The sequence below is a fragment of the Haliaeetus leucocephalus genome, unplaced genomic scaffold (assembly GCF_000737465.1).
Source record: "Haliaeetus leucocephalus isolate CR32 unplaced genomic scaffold, Haliaeetus_leucocephalus-4.0 Scaffold93, whole genome shotgun sequence".
NCBI lineage: Eukaryota > Metazoa > Chordata > Aves > Accipitriformes > Accipitridae > Haliaeetus > Haliaeetus leucocephalus.
The window spans coordinates 758,210-779,669 of NW_010972529.1; the positions used below are offsets into that span (position 1 = coordinate 758,210).

At 47.0% G+C, this 21,460-nt stretch overlaps 1 protein-coding gene across 1 annotated transcript; it reads right to left on the reverse strand.

The window, feature by feature from the left end:
- Window positions 1-690: 690 nt before the first annotated feature.
- On the reverse strand, window positions 691-6,212 carry SOD1 (superoxide dismutase 1, soluble). Its single transcript, XM_010585272.1, has 5 exons — window positions 6,025-6,212; window positions 5,097-5,190; window positions 4,542-4,611; window positions 2,194-2,308; window positions 691-1,277 (listed from the first exon to the last, which is right to left on the reverse strand). Exons 1-5 carry the CDS (start codon window positions 6,097-6,099, stop codon window positions 1,167-1,169), a joined length of 465 nt encoding a protein of 154 aa, XP_010583574.1. The 5' UTR covers window positions 6,100-6,212; the 3' UTR covers window positions 691-1,166.
- Window positions 6,213-21,460: the final 15,248 nt, after the last annotated feature.

Here is a 21,460-nt window from a genome sequence, read left to right on the forward strand (position 1 = left end):
CTATTAAAGACTTGGAAATCTGTGTCTAAGAGAAAGAAAAAAAACAAAAGCTGGCACTAGTATATAAGGATTACACTGCTGAAAAGCTTTATGGAATTGTACAGAACTTCTGGCCATGTGTATCCTTTTTAAGGAAAGACCATGCTAGACACTCCTGCACAGCTTGAAGAAAGGAGTTGTCTTCAACACATCCAGACTTTTCACTGCACACCAGCCCAGAACAATGCAACCCACACAGCCAGAGGTCCAGGTGAGGCACAAGGACACATGCTGGAACCAGACCATTTTATGGGCTTAACGCCTCCCCACCACATGCACACACACACTTTGCAGTCACAAGTGTCATGCACACCCCATTACATTTTACAGCAAGAAGGTATTTCTGCAAAGCAGCATCTGTCCTTTGGCACATAAAACCCCTGGCTGTAACATGCAGAGGGTGTCAGGTTACTACCACACAACATGGGATTCTGTCACAGCAAAACACATGACAATGCAAGAAACAAAGTGATGGAGCTCAGGTCTCAGTTGTGCCAGGGTGACTGGCTGGAAGCAACTTGTTGGATGCTGTTGGTGTCTAGCAAATTAACTACTGACACTGTGGACTCCAGGCTGACTTTTCCATGTTAGCACATCAGCAAGTAGAGGTCTGGTGGTTGGTTTTTTTTTATAGACAGCAAGACCAAGGTGTATTTGTCCAGCATGTTTATTACACAAGTTTGAAACCTACAAATGCTGCAACTTTGCTAGGAGGAAGCCCTGATACATAGACTGCCTACTGCTCTTTGGTGAGTAGTCTTGCCAAAGCTCATAAAGCTAATCCTCCAAATCACACAGTACACTAAGTTTTGGTGTTCAGGATGTGACCAATACTACACATCTTCCATTACACAGAACAGGCAGTGCAGTTAGTGAAGTTATACTTAATGGTTACAGCAGATGCTTTAGCAGAAGACTACAGAGACATTCCATCAGGGTCACTTTAATTGAAATAAACATAATACAAAATTAAGTCAATCTTCACCAGTTTAAGTGATACTCAGAATGCAGACTAGTAATGGGATTAAGTGATAGATATTTTGCTTCACAAGGAGAGGCAAGTACAGCATTTGCAATGAAATACAGCCCATTCATCACTGTTGTCTTAAGGATCTCAGGTACAATACTTAGCTCTTCGCTATTCCAATTACACCACAAGCTAAACGAGGGCCAGCATTTCCAGTTAATTTGCTCTCATTATCTCCCCCTCTACCCAGGTCATCAGGTTTTTCATGGACCTAAAAGAGAATTGAAGATATCTTAATTCATGTTATTGCATAACTAATCAACATTTTTCACTACTCACATTAGTAGCAGCAGTGACAAGCAGTATTGCCAGCTACCTGCAGGGTGTTACACAACAGAGAACCTATTGTAATTATGTAACCCTGAATGCCAAATTGATAGCCACACTAAAAGACTACACTTGTCTAAAAAGATAAGTTGCCTTCAGCTGAATTTGTTTGAACCAGAAGTCACCAAAACCCCATGTTTCAAAAAGTCATTACTAGTCCAAGAGCAAGCTTGGGCTTGACATTCAAGGTCACCCTTACAACACAAGGCTGACCACTGCACTGCAGGCTGTGCCTTGGACACACCATCCATATCCCCACTCCTTGGCCATCAGCCCAAGCCTGTTGCATGCAGCAGTACGGTGATTTCAGCACACACTGGGTTCCCAAGGAAAACAAGACTGACAGTGCTCATGGGTGGCCAAGTCCACTCAGCCTCTGTCTTCCTCCTTCCCAGGGAGGCCACAGCACAAGTTACACCAGCAGCTACCAGACCAGTACTAGTGAACAGTGCCCCAAAGCACCCATTGCCATGCCTTTCAGTGACAGCATTTGTGCCAGACTGCCAGTTCCTTCATCAAATCGGATTGCTTTAGTCACTCACAACTGGAAGAAGCAAAGTTAAATGGAACATCTTCAGAAGGCAGGCAGAAAATTAAGATCTCATGGCAATGAAGTGCCATACTAATACACAGAGGACTTCAAGGCAAGGCTTCAAAGAACTCCCCACATTTGGAAATCTTGCACCAGAAGTTCTACAACAAACACCAGGGACTGGCCTCCAGCATCAAAAAGTCTCCACTCACTGTCAAAACTGCTCTAGAGTTCCTTAAAGCATCCAAGTAGGCACCAAGACACTTACCACCATGGTACGTCCAATGATGCTATGTGGTCCGCTAAGAGAAATGATGGGATCTTCTATTTCCACTTCTGCCACTCCTCCTTTAGCATTCACATTGCCAAGGTCTCCCACATGCCTACACAAAGATGCAGAGAAACACATAGAAAACTTGGTTAAATGGAAAGCTCTTTTAAGTGATGGCCTGGACAATACAATACCCATAGTTACTAGACTCAAGCAGTCCACCTTATTGTAACAGCACATCCTCATTTGCCACCACCAGTCAATCTTGAACACTTCCACTATTTCAACTCCTTTAGTTCAAGGGATGATTAAAGTTCAGTCCTAGGTAGAACTTGAAACTGGTAGGTTAATCAACTTTGGGGAAAGGAATGCCATCACTCCCCAAGAAGCCAACAGTGCACAACTCTTATAGCCAAGATTCCTCCATGCTCATGGCATCTCCCTCTGCTCAAAGAAAGTCTCTCAAATCAGGTGAGACAACCTTTCCTGCATGTACAAGGTTTGGTGTAAACCCTGCCACTATTCTTAAAACCTTTTAATGTCTGTGACACATCAGCTATTCCACAAGCAGCTGCAGGTTTTAGGTTTAAATACGATTAGTAAAAGCAGTTTGTCAAGTGACAGGTCAAAGGGGATGCATTAAGTGCTAGCAAAGTCTTAATTGGTACCAGACATGACTATTTTGAGTTTACTTGGCATTTTGCCATATACTTGGCACAGTTTTTATTGGAGCTAGACCTCTGCTAGGACTTTCCCTAAGAATTAAGCCTCAAGCACTTCAGTCTTCACTGAACTTCTGGACATTCCAGCATATTGTTTCCTACACATCTGCCCCAGATAAAACTATTCACTCAAAAGACAAGTTGATGATGTTCTGCAAGACTCTTCTATCCAGATTCAGAACCTTGAATACCAACTCATTTCTAAAACTCTCCATGCATGCAGGGTAACCAGCTCAGCTCCCTGAATGCTGACTACCAGCTTCTTAGCATAGCACCAATTTCATATTTTTAACCAAGTCCTGCAAGATCAGGTCAAAGGCAGTTTTCCCTTCAGGAATTTGCTTGATTTAAGCTTCCAGGAAGGAAGCTTCAGTCCAATTGTTTCAACTCTACGCTGATAAAAGCATGATCTAGTTCTCATACCCCCCTAAGGAATTCCCCAGCCTACAGCTGCCTGAGCAGGCATGTTACACCAGAAGCAGGATTTGACAAAACAGAACCAGCAAAAGCCACACTGTTCATGCAACTTTGACCTTTAGCAATGGAGCAGCTGGCTGCCAGTGAAGCCCATGAGCACACCATTTCATGCTGCTCTGTCATCCAGACAGCTGGCTAGCAGCCAGCTTGCTTGGTCTGGCATGCAACTGATCACTCAGGTGTAAATTATCAGTCACAGAAGGTGCAGTTATGGACATAAACATGAGCATTTGAAGGCTAACCACACTGCCAAGTTGGTGCCAATGCTAGTTGAGACCCTACCTGTGCAAGACCAGCCTATCTTTTACACTTGCTCCTAGCTCCACTCACTATAATACTGGCCTTCAGCTCCTGTGCAGCCCCCTCCCAGCCCCCAAACCCAGTCAGCATACTATTTAAAACCAGCCATTCAGACTTCAGGTGTCAAACATGCAAGCATTTCTTGAAGGTAACTGGACTATGAAAACTGCTTCCAGGGGAAGAACTAGGTCTCAGCTCCCACTGAGGTAGAGATATTCAGCATAAGCATCACACCCTGTACTGACACATGGCCCCTGAGTATGTGCTGTTGGTAGTACAGTACCTAAGCTAACAGGCCAAGAACAGCCCAGCAGACCCAATAAAAAGCCACCATGCCCAGGCACACACAGCTTTGTATTCACCTTGCAGTCTCCCCTGAAGCCTCAGCACCTTCCACTGATGATCCTGATCTGCCACATGACAGGCCTGCATACACCTCAACAACCAACAGTTTAGGGCTCCTGTTGTCAAAAGCTGGCCTCGAAACTGAACTGGATAACCACTGACCAAATAAGGCTTTAACACATGAATTGCCCACACTCACATCTTGAGAAACCTTCACTCACTAAAAGCCTTTATTTCCCCTTCTCCCCAAGCTGTGATAAAACCAAGATTATGTCCCAAAGACTACATTTTACCCATACTCTTGTCAGACACCTTGGCTTCAAATTGCTGTACAGTTATCAGAGCCTTTAAGTGACTCTAGAAGTCCTGCAGGAATTACCAGTTTTCTTCCGTTATTGTCCCAGCATTATTTATGAAGTGGCCTCCCAAGCACAGAGTGGCACTTAGATGGCTGCTGCATGGAGGAGCTACCCAGTAAGAGGCCAGGCACATTAAACTCACCTTTCTGCATCCTTTGGTCCACCATGCTGCTTGCCTTCAGGATTGAAGTGAGAACCTGCACTGGTACACCCTGAAACAGAACACAGCCATCAAAAGTAGACTTTTTTTGCAGCAGCCAGTTTAAATCTGTTGCTTATGCACTACACCAAAGTGGTCCTCCCATAGCTAAGAGAAGTGAAATAGCTACTCTCCTGTTCCATGTTCTACTAATCCTCTAGAGGTGAGTAACCTACTACAGACTTACAAGTTCAATCAAGTAAGATTACTCATTCTAGAATACTCCAGGCTCAATTGAAAGCTTTCTTCTTAACACTAGGTTGTCAAAGTACTTATGTTACTGCTTGATATGTCAGATCTTGAACACCTGCCTAAACATGTTCAAAGTATTAAATGGGAAGCAATTCCTTAGGAAACATCATCATTTTTTAACACAGACTTGCAGTCATGAGACCCAAGTACACCTATACTAGTTGCTGCTGCAACACTAAAAGCAGATCTTTAAAGCTGAGCAATCACATTACAGCTGCAAGTCAAAAGCTTGGATAGACATCTTACCATTTGTATTATCACCAAATTCATGGACATGGAAGCCATGATCTCCATCAGTCAAGCCACTGATTCTTCCGGTAACTTTTACTGGTCCATTACCCTTTAATGGAAAGAATTTATTATCAGGAAAATGACTATGGCATTAAATGGCCTTCTGTCAAATGAAGCTTCCTAGTCAACAGAACACACTGGAGACTCCACTACAAGTTCAGCTACCAAGACATCAACAACTACCTTACATTAACTGATTCTATATGCCAATAGAGTATGTCACAGAATGTTTGCATTTATTTACCCACCTAAAATGCACTCTTCCTATTATGTACCAACAAGGAAAAGGAATGCCTTTTACCAGATTGCTTGCTTTTGAGAACAATCATGCACTTCCATTTGGAAGCACAACTAACCCCGAAGTCATTCCTCCCCTACAGATACAGTACTGCCCGTACGCAGCCCCAACTTCCTTATCGACTATAAATGAGCGAGCATTCAAAAGGGCTCCGGCCGTTCGGCAACTACAGCTCCGTTCAGCCCTACTCCGACAGTGGTAAACAAGCTCCGCAGTAAGACTAATGCCGGCTCCAGCACCGAGCTCAGCTGAACACCCCCGATCAGGGCAGAAGGCCCCCCCCCCCCATCACTGGTCCCCGCACGCTCCTCTGCGCCGGGGCCCGCAGGGCCCGGGTCGCCCAGCACCGGGCGGGCCCAGCCTGACCCGGGGACACAGCAAGAGCAACAGCCCCGCACCCTCCCAGCACCGCGGGGCCGCGGCCCACGACGAGCCGGCCCAGCGCAGCTCCCACCGGCCTCCGCAGCCGCCGAGGCGGGGGGTGGGGGGGGAGAACCGCGCCGCCGCCTGCCCCGCACGATGACTCAGCACTGCGGCCAGGCGAGCCCCCGGGAGAGGTGCAGAGCGACAGGGTCGCGCCGTTACCTGCTGCTGGAACTGGATGACGCCCTGCACGGGGCCGTCCCCCTTCATCACGCACACGGCCTTCAGCGTCGCCATCTTCCCGCGGCGGCCGGAGAGCGTCACACCCCCCGCAACCCGCGTCCGAGGACTAGGGGTCGGCCCCTCCCGCGGCCCTTATATAGGGCGGTCCGTCAGGGCCGCGGCCAATCGCGGCGCGCTCGCGGGCCTCTTCGCGCAGTTATTACGCGGCGTTCGGCCAATTGAGGGGGCTGAGGCGCGGCAGCGCGCGGGCGCACGCCAATCAGCGGCAGCCGCCTTTCAGCCTCGTGGGAGGGTGAGCCGCCGCCTTCGCGGTGGGGAGGGTTGTGTAACGGCCGCGGCCGCCGCTGTGGGGGGAGCGGGCGGGCAGGGGCGCAGCGGGGCCTCGGCGGGCCAGCGGGGCCCAGGCCTGGGCAAGCTGGGCAGCGGGCGAGAAGGGGTCAGGCCCCGCGCCGTGGCCTACTCCGCGTTTTCTGTTGAGAGCGTGAGGGAATTTGCGCCCGCGTTCCGCATCGTGGTGGTACTTGGGCCCGGAGGAGGCCCTGTGGTTCAAGCGGTCTCACGTTAAAGCCTTCTCTCCCGCGTCATCGAGTGTCTCGGTCTTCTAAAGTTAGGATTTCACCCAGGCATACGCCACCTCCTTCAGGCTTGTCCTAAAGTAGTGACATGGGGAGACGCAGCAGCAGTGTCGTTTTCCTTTTCTGCAGACGTTTTTCCTTTAGTATCTGCATTGTCTTCCTTCCACTGGAGGCTCTTTTCCAGTATTACTGTGACTGAGGTGTGCCGCATCCTGAAGTCTTGTCTAAAACTGGAATGTGGTTTTGAGGTTGCCTCTGAGTGGCTTTGCATTTCAAAATAGTTGCCCTGCCCAGAAGATGTTTTGTACAGAAACCATCAAAGTTACAGTCTGAAGCTGGCGTTGCTCAGCTGCTGGCTTTTCTTAGAGACACCTTTGCACATAGGCTATCCGTGGCAACAGGCTGGGTATGTAGTATGCAGCTCGGAGCTCTGCTTAACATGGAAAACATGTTGGTGTAGCCATGGACCACTCCTTGTCTGAGGGCTGTGTAGGGGAGAGATGGCAAAATCGATTCTCACTACGCTCGTAGCACCAGCAAACCTTAGACTCCAAGGGAGGGTTAACGCCAGACTTGGGGAGCATACAGCTCTGCAGTTCTGTTCAAAGATCTGCAACCTTTGAGCATTTTAAGAATGAAATGTTGCATTTAATTAATTCCTTTGGCAAAACCACATTGCTTGTTTTTCAGCTGCATTATTGATGGAGAAATTAGAAGCACAAAATGATTTTGCAGTCCCTGGGACTTTGGGTAATCTGTGTATATGACTGAGGTATAAATGACTTAAAGCCCAGGGGTTTTAAGTCACGTGGTTGAGAATGCCATATGGTCAGGGAAGGATGTGTACATGGTTTGTTTCACACATCAGACTCAGCCATGACACCTGAGTCATGACTCAGGTGACATTACTGAAACAAACAGGGATTTGTTTTCTTGAATGGTGTATTTGCTTGATAAAGAAGAAACAGGGGGAAAACCCCACATAAATCCATGGAGACTATTTGTCTGAGAGACAGATGAAGATTTGTACTTTGATCCCAGAAAGAAGCTGAGAGAGAAGGAGAACTGGGCAGCTTCCTATCTAGAGGCATCTTGGCACTGTGAGTTAAACTCCCTAGATGTACCTGGAAAGAAGAGGCTCTGTAAATTACTTGTGAGCAAACAGGTCTATGCTCATGGCACAACGTGCAGCACCCTGAGTGCTTGCTAGATCAAGAGAAAAGATTCCAGTGACCTTGGGGCAAATCTTGTTTGATTCAAAACAGTTTGTAAACTTGGAGGGATAGTAGTGACTCATTTTACTTTCAGTCATCTTTGCCTTCCCATATCACTATCTCTACTTGTCAGTGCCCTTTCATAAAGAGGGGCATCTTGAGTGCTGTGTTATAGTGCTTTCTCTTATTTTCAGGCCTGTCTCCAAATCTGCCCATGTTTTTATCAGACAGGTTTTCCTTCCTTCCTGGAAGTAAGTTTTCAAGATCTGCCCTTCTTCATGCCTCTACATGAATGTAGGGCAAACAGATGGGTAAGAGCTAGATGTGTCAGGCTTCTTAATATGTGAAATGAAATAATCTGAAGTAATGATTTCAGAGATTAATCACATTAGGCATCAATGTCAGGTTACCTGTGAAGATAGCCTGAGGTGTCTGATGCTTAAGTTAGGCAGTATGCAGATAACAAAGCTGATGTGCCAAGAGACACCATGGTGAAGAGATCAGCAATAGGAGGCTAAAGGAGATATGTGAATTTCAAAGACTAATATACAAGAGTTTGTATGGTGCATGCAGAAGGATATTAGTAATCTTATATAGGTCATGGCCTCACCCTTTAGAGTATTTCCTGTTATTCTTTTTTTTTTTCACAAGTACAATAGAAATACAAAAGTATTAGTTTACGGTGTACTCTTTCACAGAAGTCTTACATAAGAAGCCAGGGAAAGGTTTTTGTTTTGTTTTCTTCCACATACTTCCTTTTAAGTAATTTATTTTCTTAAATCTCACCAGTAGGTGAAAAAATCCACCCCAAAGAAGCTGAACAGGGTGTTTGGTAGCAATACATTATTTTGTTACTGGCAGTATCGAAGTCAAGGCAGAGAGGAAAGAAGAAAAAGTGCAAGGTGGGATTACAAACTTTGATAGTAAGAACTACAGTAGGACAGAGGCAGGCATCAGAAAGAGTGGCATCTCTTGCAACTCTGGCACCTCTTGTTTGATGTCCCCCTTTGCCCCATACCCTGGTTCTGCCATCCCATCTTGGAAGAAGCCTAGAGCTTGGGCCTAGCTGTACTTTTACAGGTAAACTGGTGGTAAAGTGGCTGATCTGGAGCCCAGAGGGTTGAAACGAATACAGGAGGGACAAACAAGGCTGGGTGACACAGCTTTGTCTATTTGCCCTGTTCTGTAGTTGCCTGCAAAGCATATCCGTTGTAGTAGGGGAGTGAAGCAGTTTTTAGTGTTCATCAAAAGGGTCGCTCTCACCATGTAAGGGTAGACACACATTCAAGATGGTCTTGGTTATTTCCTAATTTGCCAACTTAAAGGGCTAACGAAATAATTACTGTGTGATATAGATTCACAGAAGTCTAATCCATGTAGACAGAAGCTAATAAACTTCTAAGCAAAATATGCAAAAGTAACAAAAAATCCCAAACCCTTATGTACTGTAAAAATATGGCATATATCAAGCATAAAGCCTGTGCAGCACATTAACATGCTTTCTGATCAAGATTTTATATGGGTTAAAAAATTAGAGAGAATTTTGAGGGTTGTGGTTCCCATGGCAGCCATACCTTTGGCGCCTTGTGCAAATATATAGTATTTTCTACTTGTGATGACTCTTCTGGAAAAATACAGAGTGAAACTAAGATTACAGCGGTAACATCACTCCAGGTTGCCTGAGTCTGTGTGCATAGGTGCTCACTCATCAAGATCACTGTCCACAAATCTGCATTAATGTAGTTTTTTATGTTTATTCTCTTACATTAAGAAAAGCAAACAGAAACAACATTGATTTTGAGTAATAATCCTTCCTATAGGCCTATTACCTCCTTGGATGCATGTCTCTGGAGGGGAGACTGCTGGTGAGATAAGTACAGGTGTGCTCATCCCAGCATGCAGGAAAGCAGACAACTGTCTCTTCTCTGCAACCTGGTGCTCTAGTGACTGAGAATCCCAGTGGGGCTGGATCAGAGCAGTCCTTCCTCCTGCTCCTGGAGCAGATCTTTCGCTATTCTTAACCTATTTTTCCAGCTCAGTGGCTGCATAAACCTTGTTACACGAAGGTGATGAGCAGTGGCTTCCCAGTGTGGTAATGGACAGGTTGCATGGTCTTGTCATCTAGAGCTTCTCTATGGAAAGGTGGAAGCTGCTTTTCCAATGTTAGTGTAACCTTGTGCTGTGGCACTGTAGAAGACTTGCTGCATTTGAGAGTCACCTAATGCACAGAGAACACAATATACGCATGTTTGTTCAGGCTTGCTAAGTAAGGAGAGTGCTGCACCACATGTAGATTATTCTGTATTTTGAATGGTCTAGAAGAGGCTTGTGGGTTGGTTGTTTTTTTCCTTTGGGATCCCACAGTCTAGATGCTAGAATCTCCTAGTGTCTAATGCTTTGTCACTGGACTCAGCTGTCTACACATCAGTGTCTAGCACCATTTGAGATGCTCTAGGCTATCTCCTCTGGCCTCTAGCTGCTACAGAAGGAGTCCTGGAACTGCTGTTCCCTACCTGCCAGCCCCCGTGCATCCCTGAAGGCACTCTGCAGCATCGCAAAGAGCACTAGATACCTCTGCTGAGAAACCAAAACAAACCCCAAGCCTTTGTGTTGTCCCGGGCAAGATGCTGTGTGTCATTAAAGTCTTACCCTTCGATTACATGAGGGTAATGACACTTCCCTGCCTCTAAGGGATGCTGGGAGAGGTAATTAACCGTATTTATGCTTGTATAGCATTTTGAAGATGAAATGTGCTGTGGAAATTATTAAGTGTTACTTCACTAGAAACTTTGTGACGGCGGCTCCCTAGTGGAAAGCCTGCCCTTCCAGTTAAGGGGTAGCGGTGCTGATAACCAAAGTAAGTATTCATGTAATTAAAACAGTGTCAGCTGGAAAGCCTTTACATGGAATATACAAGATTAAAAATAACATTAACTTTTAACAGCTGAACGGAGCTAATCTGTCTGCTGCAAGTCCCTCATCCTCCGCTGCTTGACAAGCTGAGTGAACTTGAAACATGAGACTCAAAGGAGAGGTTGTGTAAATGTTGATGAAGACCTTTGTACCCAGTGTGGGGCTTGCAGCCGCAAGTTACTACAGCCCTTCTAGGGCACTGGTGCTATTCAAGGTCTGTCCAGTGATTTTTTTTTTTTTTTTTTTTTTTTTTTTTTTTTGCTTGTTAACATTCACCAGGGGCTGGACTTTAAATATTTCATGCAGTACCAAATCCTATGCCTATTATTCCAGTGTGTATTTCTAGTGAATTCAATGGACTGTACAGATCCCCTGCTGAACCATGTATGGAGGTCGGCAGCGGGCAGTCTATGAAAGCAGTGGAAAACCGATGCTCGATGTCTCCTCTCGCCGATGCACCCCCAGATGCGCACTCTCTGAAGGAATGGGGCGGTAGCTCCTCCCTGCACAGGGCAGGAGCAGTTGCAGGAGAGGGTGCTCCTGGCAGTGCCCGCTGCCAGGGGGATTTCAGACCAGGTTCCTAGCAGCTGCCAGTGCTGCGCTAAAATGCTGATGATTTTTTAATTATATTAGTAAGGCTATGATATTATTTTACCTCTGTCTCCCTGAAAGAGCAGAAGTAGCTTGTAAGAGAAACCGCAGACCTCCATTTGTGCTCAAAAGGCTGTGTGACCTCTGGCTAAAAAAAGTCCCAAGAAAATGAAGAGTTCCCGCCAGGCACGGCCGATCCTGCAGCACTCTGCTCAGACCGTGCAAGCTGGAGCTCCCGCATGCCTGGCAGCCATCGGGTGAGTTTCCCCATTGAAACAGCCTGACAGGCTGAAACTGGGAGCATGAAGCAGCTAACGGTGCACGGCGGGATTGTCATACGCCAGATGGGATGGATGCACACATGGATTCTGGGGATTCTCCGGTATTTGCAGAAAAATTAATTTGCTGAGGTCTTTATGGGAGCTGATGCTATAGCACAAAGTGATGACTGCAATCAAACTGAATTGTGGAGAAACCTAGCTGAAGCTTAAAATGGCTTTTAAGCTATTAACTAGATTTTTTTTTTACTGGGCTTGAATAGTTTATAAAAAATTCAAACGAATATTTTGATTAAAGTAACAAAACCTGTAATTTGAAGCCTTACTCTCCTGCACGTACCTATTTTAAACTAGTGTTGCTCCATCAGCCTCAGTGCATACACTCCCACCTCGAGCAGTTTATTTGCCCACTTGAATTACAGGCAGAGAAGCACAACCACAGCCAGCAGTCACAGAAAACAGCTGCCCAGTGTGCACCCCACCAAGGTGATGGGCACCTCCCCTCCAGCCACGGCAGCCCCCTGCAGCCCCCACCTCCTGCTGCTTCTGCAGGCGTGCAGCAGAAGGCTGTGGGCAAGCCCCGGGATTGTGTGCTACAGCTGGATTCACCGGAGCAAAAATCAGGCCCAGAGGGTTTGGGGTTCTGCTCTCATGGGAACACAGGGCTGTTGGTGTGGCCAACGAAGGGCAGACCAAAGTCCCTTGAGTCCTTCACCCTGTTTCTGGCAAACAGGCATCTCTTGAGGCTGTGCCAGCAGAGCTCCCTGGGTTGACGCCAGGCTCTCAGCTGGCCCCACGCCAAGCCCGGGAGCAGCAGAGCAGGAGGTGCTCGAGCTCTGGCATCGCGGCCAGCGCTTATCGGGCATTTGCACTGTCAGGAGGAAAATGGGTACGCGCGTGTTTGATGGTGCTTGGTGGTGGCTGGCAAGGCCTCTTCTGCGGGGGAGCAGAACCAGGACTACAGAGCAAAACACACTTCAGGTTACTGGTGATTAAAGTTTTTGTCACGAAAAAGTGAAAACATTGCCTTTGAAACTGGTCAAAGACAGAACATTGTCCAGAAAGGTTATCTGAAAGAAGTTCTTTTAAATTAGAAACTGTCAAAATGTTTATGCATTCAGGAATGTTATTTTGTCTACTGAAAGGATCCAGGCACCTAAATGGATGCAACTGTGTGTGTGTATAAACATATATTAGGAAAATATATTTAAAATATCAACTGGGTTAAAAATCAATAAAGTCCAAAGAAAGCCTGTACCTTTTCATATATTATATATATGTTATATATAATGACCTACTAAGGATTTCATTCACAGTGTAGAAAAAGACAAGCTTATTCATAGATTTTTAGCTAGGATTTTATTTGTAACTAAACTCTTAATGTCATTTGCTATATAAATTGCTTTGCAAATCCCAACCCACATAAGCATATGCCAGAGGTAACTTCCCATGTGGTTTCATTTGGATATAATTTTCAGCACTCCTTGACACAAACTGTTCTGCATTCTCTCTTCAATATTTACTACATTTACATTTTAGTAGTACAGCAGGTGTCAGTACACCAAAGGATGAGGTGGTTTGTATTTTTTTTTTTTTCCTTAACTCAGCTGTGTTGGGTAATCCTGTAGGTAATTGCGCAATTGTTTGATGCAGTACAAAATCCCGGTGAAAATGCTAATTAATATGCAATTAGAAAATACCTAAATGATACAACAGGGTGAACTACCCCATTTCTGCAGTGGGAAATCAAGACTTCCAAACAGAATGCATCTAGGCAGGTCTCCAGAATAACAAGGGTGTGTTTTTATTTTGATTTTTAAATGTGATTTCTTCTCTGGGGACACTGGGTGGCTGAGGAGCAGCTGAGTTTTTTCATGAGCGAGAAGCAGAACTCAGCTGGGTTTGGTTTGTACAGCTGTCAGTGAAATGAGGCTTCTGGGTGCTGTTTTAATATAAGCAATTAATAAGTGGGAATGCAGCTGTGAAATGCATTAGCCAGGTATTGTAATACAATTTCCACAGTATCGCGTAATTAATATTTATGTGACCACTTGGCATCTGTTAGGAAATTTTTTCCATAGGTCAGCAGACATCTCCAGCCTTGCCAAAAGGAGTAGGAGAAAGCCTGCAGACTTTGTACCTGGTGTGCACGCTGGGAACCATTGTCCCTCTGGGTTTGTGTGATCTGGAATGCCTTCATAAAATGTGACCAGAGCAGGTACACAAGTTCCCAGTCAGGGCACAGGCACTGTGACTGTTGCTTTTGGTGGACAAAAGAAAAAGTCCCTTTCCACATTCGCTTGTGTCGAGAGACTTTTAAAAGCCTGCCTGTAGGCTCTGCCAGGGCCAAGCTTTGTTGCTGTTCTGGAACAGGCTGCGGCATCCACAAAAACCTGGTCTGCATTGAACCGCATCCAGCCCTGTCGGCACCCGCCCCAGCTTGTCGGCGCCTGTGACTCCGAATGGGCACGTGGGCCCAGCGGGACAGTGCCCATACCTTTCCAGAACCAGAGTAGTTTAAACCTCCTAACAGTCCCTGGCAGGCGGCCCACTGTGTCACGTGCCTGCGAACTGCTCGGCTATGCTGGTCCGTCCTCGGCTGTGGAGGAAGACGAGGTTATGGTACCCAGCTGCTGGAGACCAGCACCGCTTCCTGACTTCATGCGTAGTTATTCCCTAATCCAGTCATGTCACTATGACCCAGGCTGATTTGCACACTTTTAATAGCAGGGATTTTCTGTCTGGGATCACTCTGACATAACATGGTTGAGGAGCAGCTCCACGTGCAATTATGCTGGGAGGTCTGAGGGACAACGGCAACCTTTCCTCAGGGCGGACTGAAGGAGCTGCTCAGCACGGGTAGGTGCAATGCGACCCCTGCCGCAGAGTGCCAGGCACCTCTCCAGACCCAAATCCCATGAATGTTCATTGCAGCCTCAGTTGGCACCCCTCTGGTGAACAACCGGGCCAGCCAGCTTCCACAAAGTAATCTTCATGCCTTTTTTACAGTGAGTCCCAGCTGCCACTGGTGAGTGCTGATCATGGCATTGGGATCTGGGCACGCACCAGAGGTGCTCCTAGTAGGAACATGCTATCCTGCAGAGGTGTAATGATCAACAGCAGCCCATTCGCTTCAGGACGTGGAAGGCCACTTCTGCGGCACTAGCTCTGGATGTGCAATTTTCATTCTCTCTGGGCCCCTCTCTCATTTCAGCAAAGGGTGGTCGTTGCCCTGTGGCAGCCCTGCCTTCTGGCAGTGCCTGGCACCCACCGACCGGGGTTACCACAGCTGAGCTGGCGAGTACCTTGAAGCGACTGCCGTTGGGAGGCATGCAAAGCCGTCTTGCTGCCTAGTTTCCCCTGGAGCTGTTGGCTTTTCGTGACATCCTGAGCATCATGACTGTATTCTGGAGAAACAGCAATCGCAGCAACTATTCCTGGGTCACTGTGGGGACACTTGTGTTCACCCTGCCATCTGCGGGAGGAGCAATCACTGCCACTGTGGTGGGTTTGCTCCACTGCACTGTGGGAATTTGCAGCAGAGGCAGTTTGTGCACAACCACATCTATCGGGTTTACGTGGCAAGGTTTTGGTAGCAGGGGAGCTACAGCGGTGGCTTCTGTGAGAAGCTGCTGGAAGCTTCCCCTGTGTCGCATGGAGCCCATGCCAGCTGGCTCTAAGACGGACTCGCTGCTGGCCAAGGCTAAGTCCATCAGCAACAGTGGTAATGCCTCTGTGATAACATATTTAAGAAGGGAAAAAAAGTTGCTGTGGCACAGAAATGGCAGCCAGAGAGAGGAGTGAGAACATGTAAGAGAAACAACCCTGCGGACACCAAGGTCCGTGAAGAAGGAGGGGGAGGAGATGCTCCAGGCGCCGCAGCAGAGATTCCCCTGCAGCCCGTGGGGAAGACCATGGTGAGGCAGGCTGTCCCCCTGCAGCCCAGGGAGGTCCACGGTGGAGCAGATATCCACCTGCAGCCCAGGGAGGACCCCACACCAGAGCAGGTGGGTTCCCAAAGTAGGCTGTGACCCCGTGGGAAGCCTGCGCTGGAGCAGGCTCCTGGCAGGACCTGTGGCCCCATGGAGAGAGGAGCCCACGCTGGAGCAGGTTTTCTGGCAGGACTTGTGACCCCATGGGGGACCCACACTGGAGCAGTGTGCTCCTGAAGGACTGCACCCCATGGAAGGGACCCATGCCGGAGCAGTTCATGAAGAACTGCAGCCTGTGGGAAGGACCCACGCTGGAGAAGTTCGTGGAGGACTGTCTCCTATGGGAGGGACCGCACGCTGGAGCAAGCGAAGAGTGTGATGAGTCCTGCCCCTGAAGAGGATGAAATGGCAGAGACAATGTGTGATGAACTGACCGTAACCCCCATTCCCCGTCCCCCTGTGCTGCTGGTGGGGGTAGGTAGAGAATTCAGGAGTGAAGCTGTGCCCGGGAAGAAGGGAGGGGTGGGGGGAAGGTGTTTTTGGATTTGGTTTTATTTCTCATTACCCTACTCTGGTTTGATTGGCAATAAATTAAGTTAATTTTCCCCAAGTCCTGTCTGTTTTGTCCGTGATGGTAGTTGGTTGAGTGATCTCTCCCTGTCCTTATCTCAACCCATGAGCTTTTTGTTATATTTTCTCTCCCCTGTCCAGCTGAGGAGGGGGAGTGCATGGTGCTTCGTTGCTGGCTGGGCTTAAACCACGACACCATGTCAGCTGCATCACCTATGTGCACAATGCCCTCTCGTTTCTGATCAACATCCTTGTTGTGGTCTTGGTTACAACTGATCTCTGTGGTGGAAACAGCACCCATGCAGAGTTTTCAGGTCGTATATCCTAGTTGTGCCTGGCTCTGAGTAGCTGAGGGCATGCAGGTAGTATCTCTGAAATGGTTTGTTGCCAGGACAGAAGACATTATTTGGATGCCCAGGACCTGCTGTATGCCTGGGGATAGCAGGGGAGCCTTTAGCCTACCTCTTCAGCTGAGGTGGAGCATAGCCTCAGCCCTCAAGAGCTTCCATCACAGAAGGATCTCCTCTGTCTGTGAGTCATGCCCCTTAACTCCCCACATAACATCCCTGCTTTGATTTGACTGTGGGAGCCTCAGCTCCTCTCTCTTTTAAGCCACCACCCTGCTTCTTAACAGAGTTTTCTCATTGGTTTCACCTCAGCAACCTCTGCACACCAAACTCCTCCTCCGTGACCATGAGAGCTGGCAGCAGGCTGTCTGTCCAGGCAGCCCAGGCCAGGACTCCTCACCCTTATGGGGCATGAAAAAAAAAGAAATGTTTTCTTTCTGAAAGCAGAAGGAGAATTCCCCACACTGAACCACCTTTCTGCTTTTTTCCCTCGCTCTGAGAGCAGGGAATGGTGTCCTCTAGGGCTCTGCTAGGAGCACGCTGCAAGTCCCCCGCAGAAATGCTTGAGGGAATGCACAAAGGTGTCTTGGCCAGGTTTCATGATCCTGCAGCTCTGCCTGCTCTATCTCAGCAGACGTGGGAGAGGAGCAGACCGGAGCAGACCAGAGCGGGATGCAGACGACTGTGATTTGACTGTAGTGGCGGTTAGCTAATTGGGGTTTTGGAGGAGCTAGCAGTAGGTGCTGGGCTCATATCACTAGTACAAACCGTTGCAACTACAGCTTTCTCCTTGCCTCCTGCCAGCTGACACTGAGAGTTTCTGTCGTGCCTAGCTGTTTTATAGGGGCTACATGAACTACGTAGGGGCGACAGGGTATGACTGTGTAACACACCATCGCAGAAACAAAACAGTCAGTTCTGCTCTGTACCCCAAATTCACTTTAATATATTTCCCCTATGGCTCTTGGCTGTAGGTAATCACTGTAAAAGGGCAGGATAGGTTATTGAATCAGGTGCATGAAGAAAGATCAGCTACAGACTCAGCAGCAGGTACAACATTTACGGGGATTGCCTCACTGAGACTAAGCTCTAGATGATACTTTCTAAAGAAAACAGAGGTGGGAAAGGAAAAATGTGCTTAAAACAAGGTAGATACAACATATATGTGGTTTCTTACATTTTTTTCAGTATAAGCCTGGGCTCGGATGGGAACAAATGCAAAAAACCGCTGTGTGAATGATTGTAAACAGCGTGGGGGGGGAGAGTTTAGAGTTAGTGTTTGTTCCAGTCAATTCAGGGCTTACTAGCAATCGCCAAGTGTGTTAGGGCATGCTAGCCACTGGATGGCACTAGTGGTCCAGGTTTCGTTTGACAGACTCGACCTTCCGCTGTACTTCTACTCTTCATTTGCTAAATACTGGTAAATTTGTAGGAGCTAGAAAAAGAAGTAAGATAACTAGGCACGTTGGGTATTTTATACATACACATGACTGCCCTTGCCCTCTCTCGTGTAAGTATTAACATCTTCATCCTTCTTTAGGAAACCCAGAGAGAAAAGAAATTCCAGCTGCACCTCATAAACCAGCAGACCAACCACCAGCTTTTCTGAAATGGCCACTGACTTTCTGCAGCCCATCTCATCCCAGTTTTGAGCGCTTGATTTTTAGCAGTGTTGGGTTCAGGTGGGCCCTGCTCAGTTGAACCGGCAGTGTGCGAATTGCTGGTGTCGGGCCCTGGGAAGTACTTATCTCTTCAGAGAAATTCCTCTGTGGGGAACCCCTGCACCTATCTGCCAGGCACTCAGATCTAGGGACTGTGAGAAATTGAAGCCCAGCTGAGTCAGCCAAGGTTTTGTAAGTCATGCTTAATTCCCTCTTGGTGCATAGATCAGTCCATTTCAATTAAAATAAGACCTAAAAGGAACATTTTGAGAAGACAGTCCTTGCTCCATTAAACAAGAACTGTTGTGGTAGGCTCATTATTGCCCTCCTCCCAGCATATCCCTTTACCCAGTTGACATGCTTTGTGTCTAATCCTGTTTTATATAGATTCCAGCTTCAGACCATCTAGCAAAAGCAGAACTTGGCTAAAACCTAATAGTCTGTTGGATATGCTTGATAACATTAAGATTTGTGGGTGATAGGTGTGAGGGAGCAAAGGGAAGAAATGATGGAGGCTTATCAGCTCAACAAAAATAAATTTGCCCTTTTAAAATTAGGTTTGTAATTTGGAAACCTTGATGAATCTGTGGCTGTATGAAAATATAAACTGTGAAAAAAAAAAATCTCCTTCCTTATCCCACAATGCCTGGAGAGGAAAGCTAATAGATTTCTGGAAGAGAGAATCTGTCTCATGAGTTGAAAACAACTAGTCTGAAAAGAGGTCAGAAAGCCTTCATGTTCATACAAATGATTGCTCTAACTCCTCTGGGGACACAGAGGAGATCTTTATAAGGCATCTTACATCAGACTGCAGTAAAAACAAGGGACATAAGGACTTGCTTGTGGGGGAAAAAACCCCATCCATCGCAGAACATGGAACCAGTCTGTCATGTTCATGTGGTCTGTCTGGGGAAAAAGGATTTTAAAGTCAATGGCACAGAGATACTTTGTGAGTTTTCTAATACTGCAATAATCATGTAATGTCAACAGCTTCAGTAAAAATGGCAGGATGCGATCTCTTGCCCTTTGGCAACACATAGGACCTCACCAGGACAGAGAGAGGTGGGGAACGTAGCAACTCTGTGTAACAGAAGCCCCCTTCTATGCTTGAGATAGGAGTACCAATTAAGGCAACACCTGGCTCCTCCAACATACCATTTCCCAATTATACACACCACTAAACAATTCACCCTGCTTCAAAAATGAAAGCAAAATGCCGAGGGCACAGACAAACTGATCCCATAACAAGATTTAGTAATGAAAGTGTGCAGGGCCAATACTGGTACCCACTTAACATTGCAGGGGCTGAATTGCACGAGAGGCCTCCGAGGTCTTTGCCTCCTCCTCTCCCCTTGCTCAGCCAAACCCTGCAAGAGCAGTGCTTTTATGGCTGGTCATATGTACTACGCTTGGCACAGAGCCATTTTGTTCACTCCACTTCCAGCATGGATGCAGACTGTAGTTTGTCCGTGTAGGCAGAAAACAAATGCCCATCATGGAGAGGCCATTTGCTGGAATCAGAGGGTAGAGTGACTTACTACTTGCATTAGCCTGACAGTGTTGAGTTATGGGAGGACAGCAAAAGCACTTGTGTAAATAGAAATAAGGGAACTAATAAACACAAATCAATAGGCACAAGCATTCAGCAACACCTAACACCCTCTGGTCCTCTCTGGGGCGGGATCTAACATCCATCACAGCAGGCAAGGGCAAGATGGATGGGTACGCTCTCAGCCTGGCCAGTTCTGGACTGCTGAGCTGCCCAAGACTGCACTGGCAAATTGCCTACATCAAAGCATCTCAGAGCTTTAGAGTCCAAGCAGAAAACTCAAAAAAGCCAGAATTCACAAAAGTTATGGGGTTGTTAAAAACTGTCCTGGAGGATGCATCTCCAGAGAAGCTAACTCAGAGTCTGGTTTCACCTGCTTTCTGCCTTTTCCCCCAAGTCTTACAGCACATATTCTGGCTTGTGAGAGTCCTTGCAGGGTAGCACTTTTGTCCCTAGCTCCTCAAGAAGATGGAAGGTATGTCTACACTTGCTGAGTATGGGAGGACCAGGGAGTAAATCCAAGCACTGGATTCTTGATTATCTGCACTGAGTAATTACTAGGTCAATGTTTTAGATGATTTCAATCAGCCCCTCCAAGGTACATCTGCTAACAGAGCAGGCTAGCCCATAGCCGTGCACAGGGGATGTGCTGTTCAGCTGCTAAGCTAGGAATTGGTCCTTGCTCTTTTTCCATCCAGCAGCACAAGGATACCCAGAGGTGACAGTGAAGACTCTGGGACCTTCCTTCCTTCTCGGGCTGGAGCCACCCATGCAGTGGTTGTGGTGGGCTCTCCTGCCACTGAGACGTGACACGTGTCAAAGCTTCTGCCCCAGGGTTAGAACAGCAGTCCTCTTCCAAGGCTCTATAAACCCTAATCTCTCCTCTCCTCCTGACAGCACATGTTCAAAGCTGAATTAGCAACAGAGAATCAACCTGGTTCTTTCCCACAGTGGCCAAGAGTTGCCAATTTAGGTGGGACACATATGCAAGGAATTGTCTCTTCTGTCACCTCATCCTTCACCTTCCAGCATGTTGTTACCGTACCTCAAATCCCTTTCAACACTATGTCCTTCCAAAGGGACCGCAGGCGCAAATGCCTGGGCCAACTACTCAAAGCTTGTGGTTGCTGATCTGCCAAACCATTTGTGTTTTAAATGGCAGTAAGTAAATACAGGTTCTTGGTTGACCTTGCAAAGTGCCATGAAAAAAAAGGAGATTTACACCTGGGTTGCTTGTGGTACCACAGATAGCAGGAGTAGGAATGACACAGCTTTGCACTGTCTGCTTAATTTGTTTATTTTGAGGAGAGGCAATGACCTCATCAGTGGCTACCTACAGAAACAATGATGCTAAGAGTGGCTTAAAAATTTAGATAAATTGAAGGAAAGCTCATTAGGCCATCCTCCCCTGCCCCCCTTTTCCTCCAATTCCTTCCTTCCTTTCCCACTCCACACCTACACACATGTGGGAGAAGATGGTCTGTAGCAACTCTGAACACTGTTTTTGCTCTCCGTACTGCTATCTCTGAAGGACTAGGATGCTGTGAACACTTCCCATTGCTTTCCTCTCTTGGGGCAAGAATGGCATGGGCAGGCCATGCTCTAACCCATTGTTAAGTAAAAGTTCACTTCTCTCTGGCTTTAATATTTTAAATTAATTATTCAGAGAGTCCACAGGCATGATCACCTTTTCATAACGAGCAGGTAGTCAGGAAAACATTAATATTTGAAGAAGAAAAGGTCCAGGCTAATGATTTAGACAGGAGAGGCAGGGGTACTCTCTCC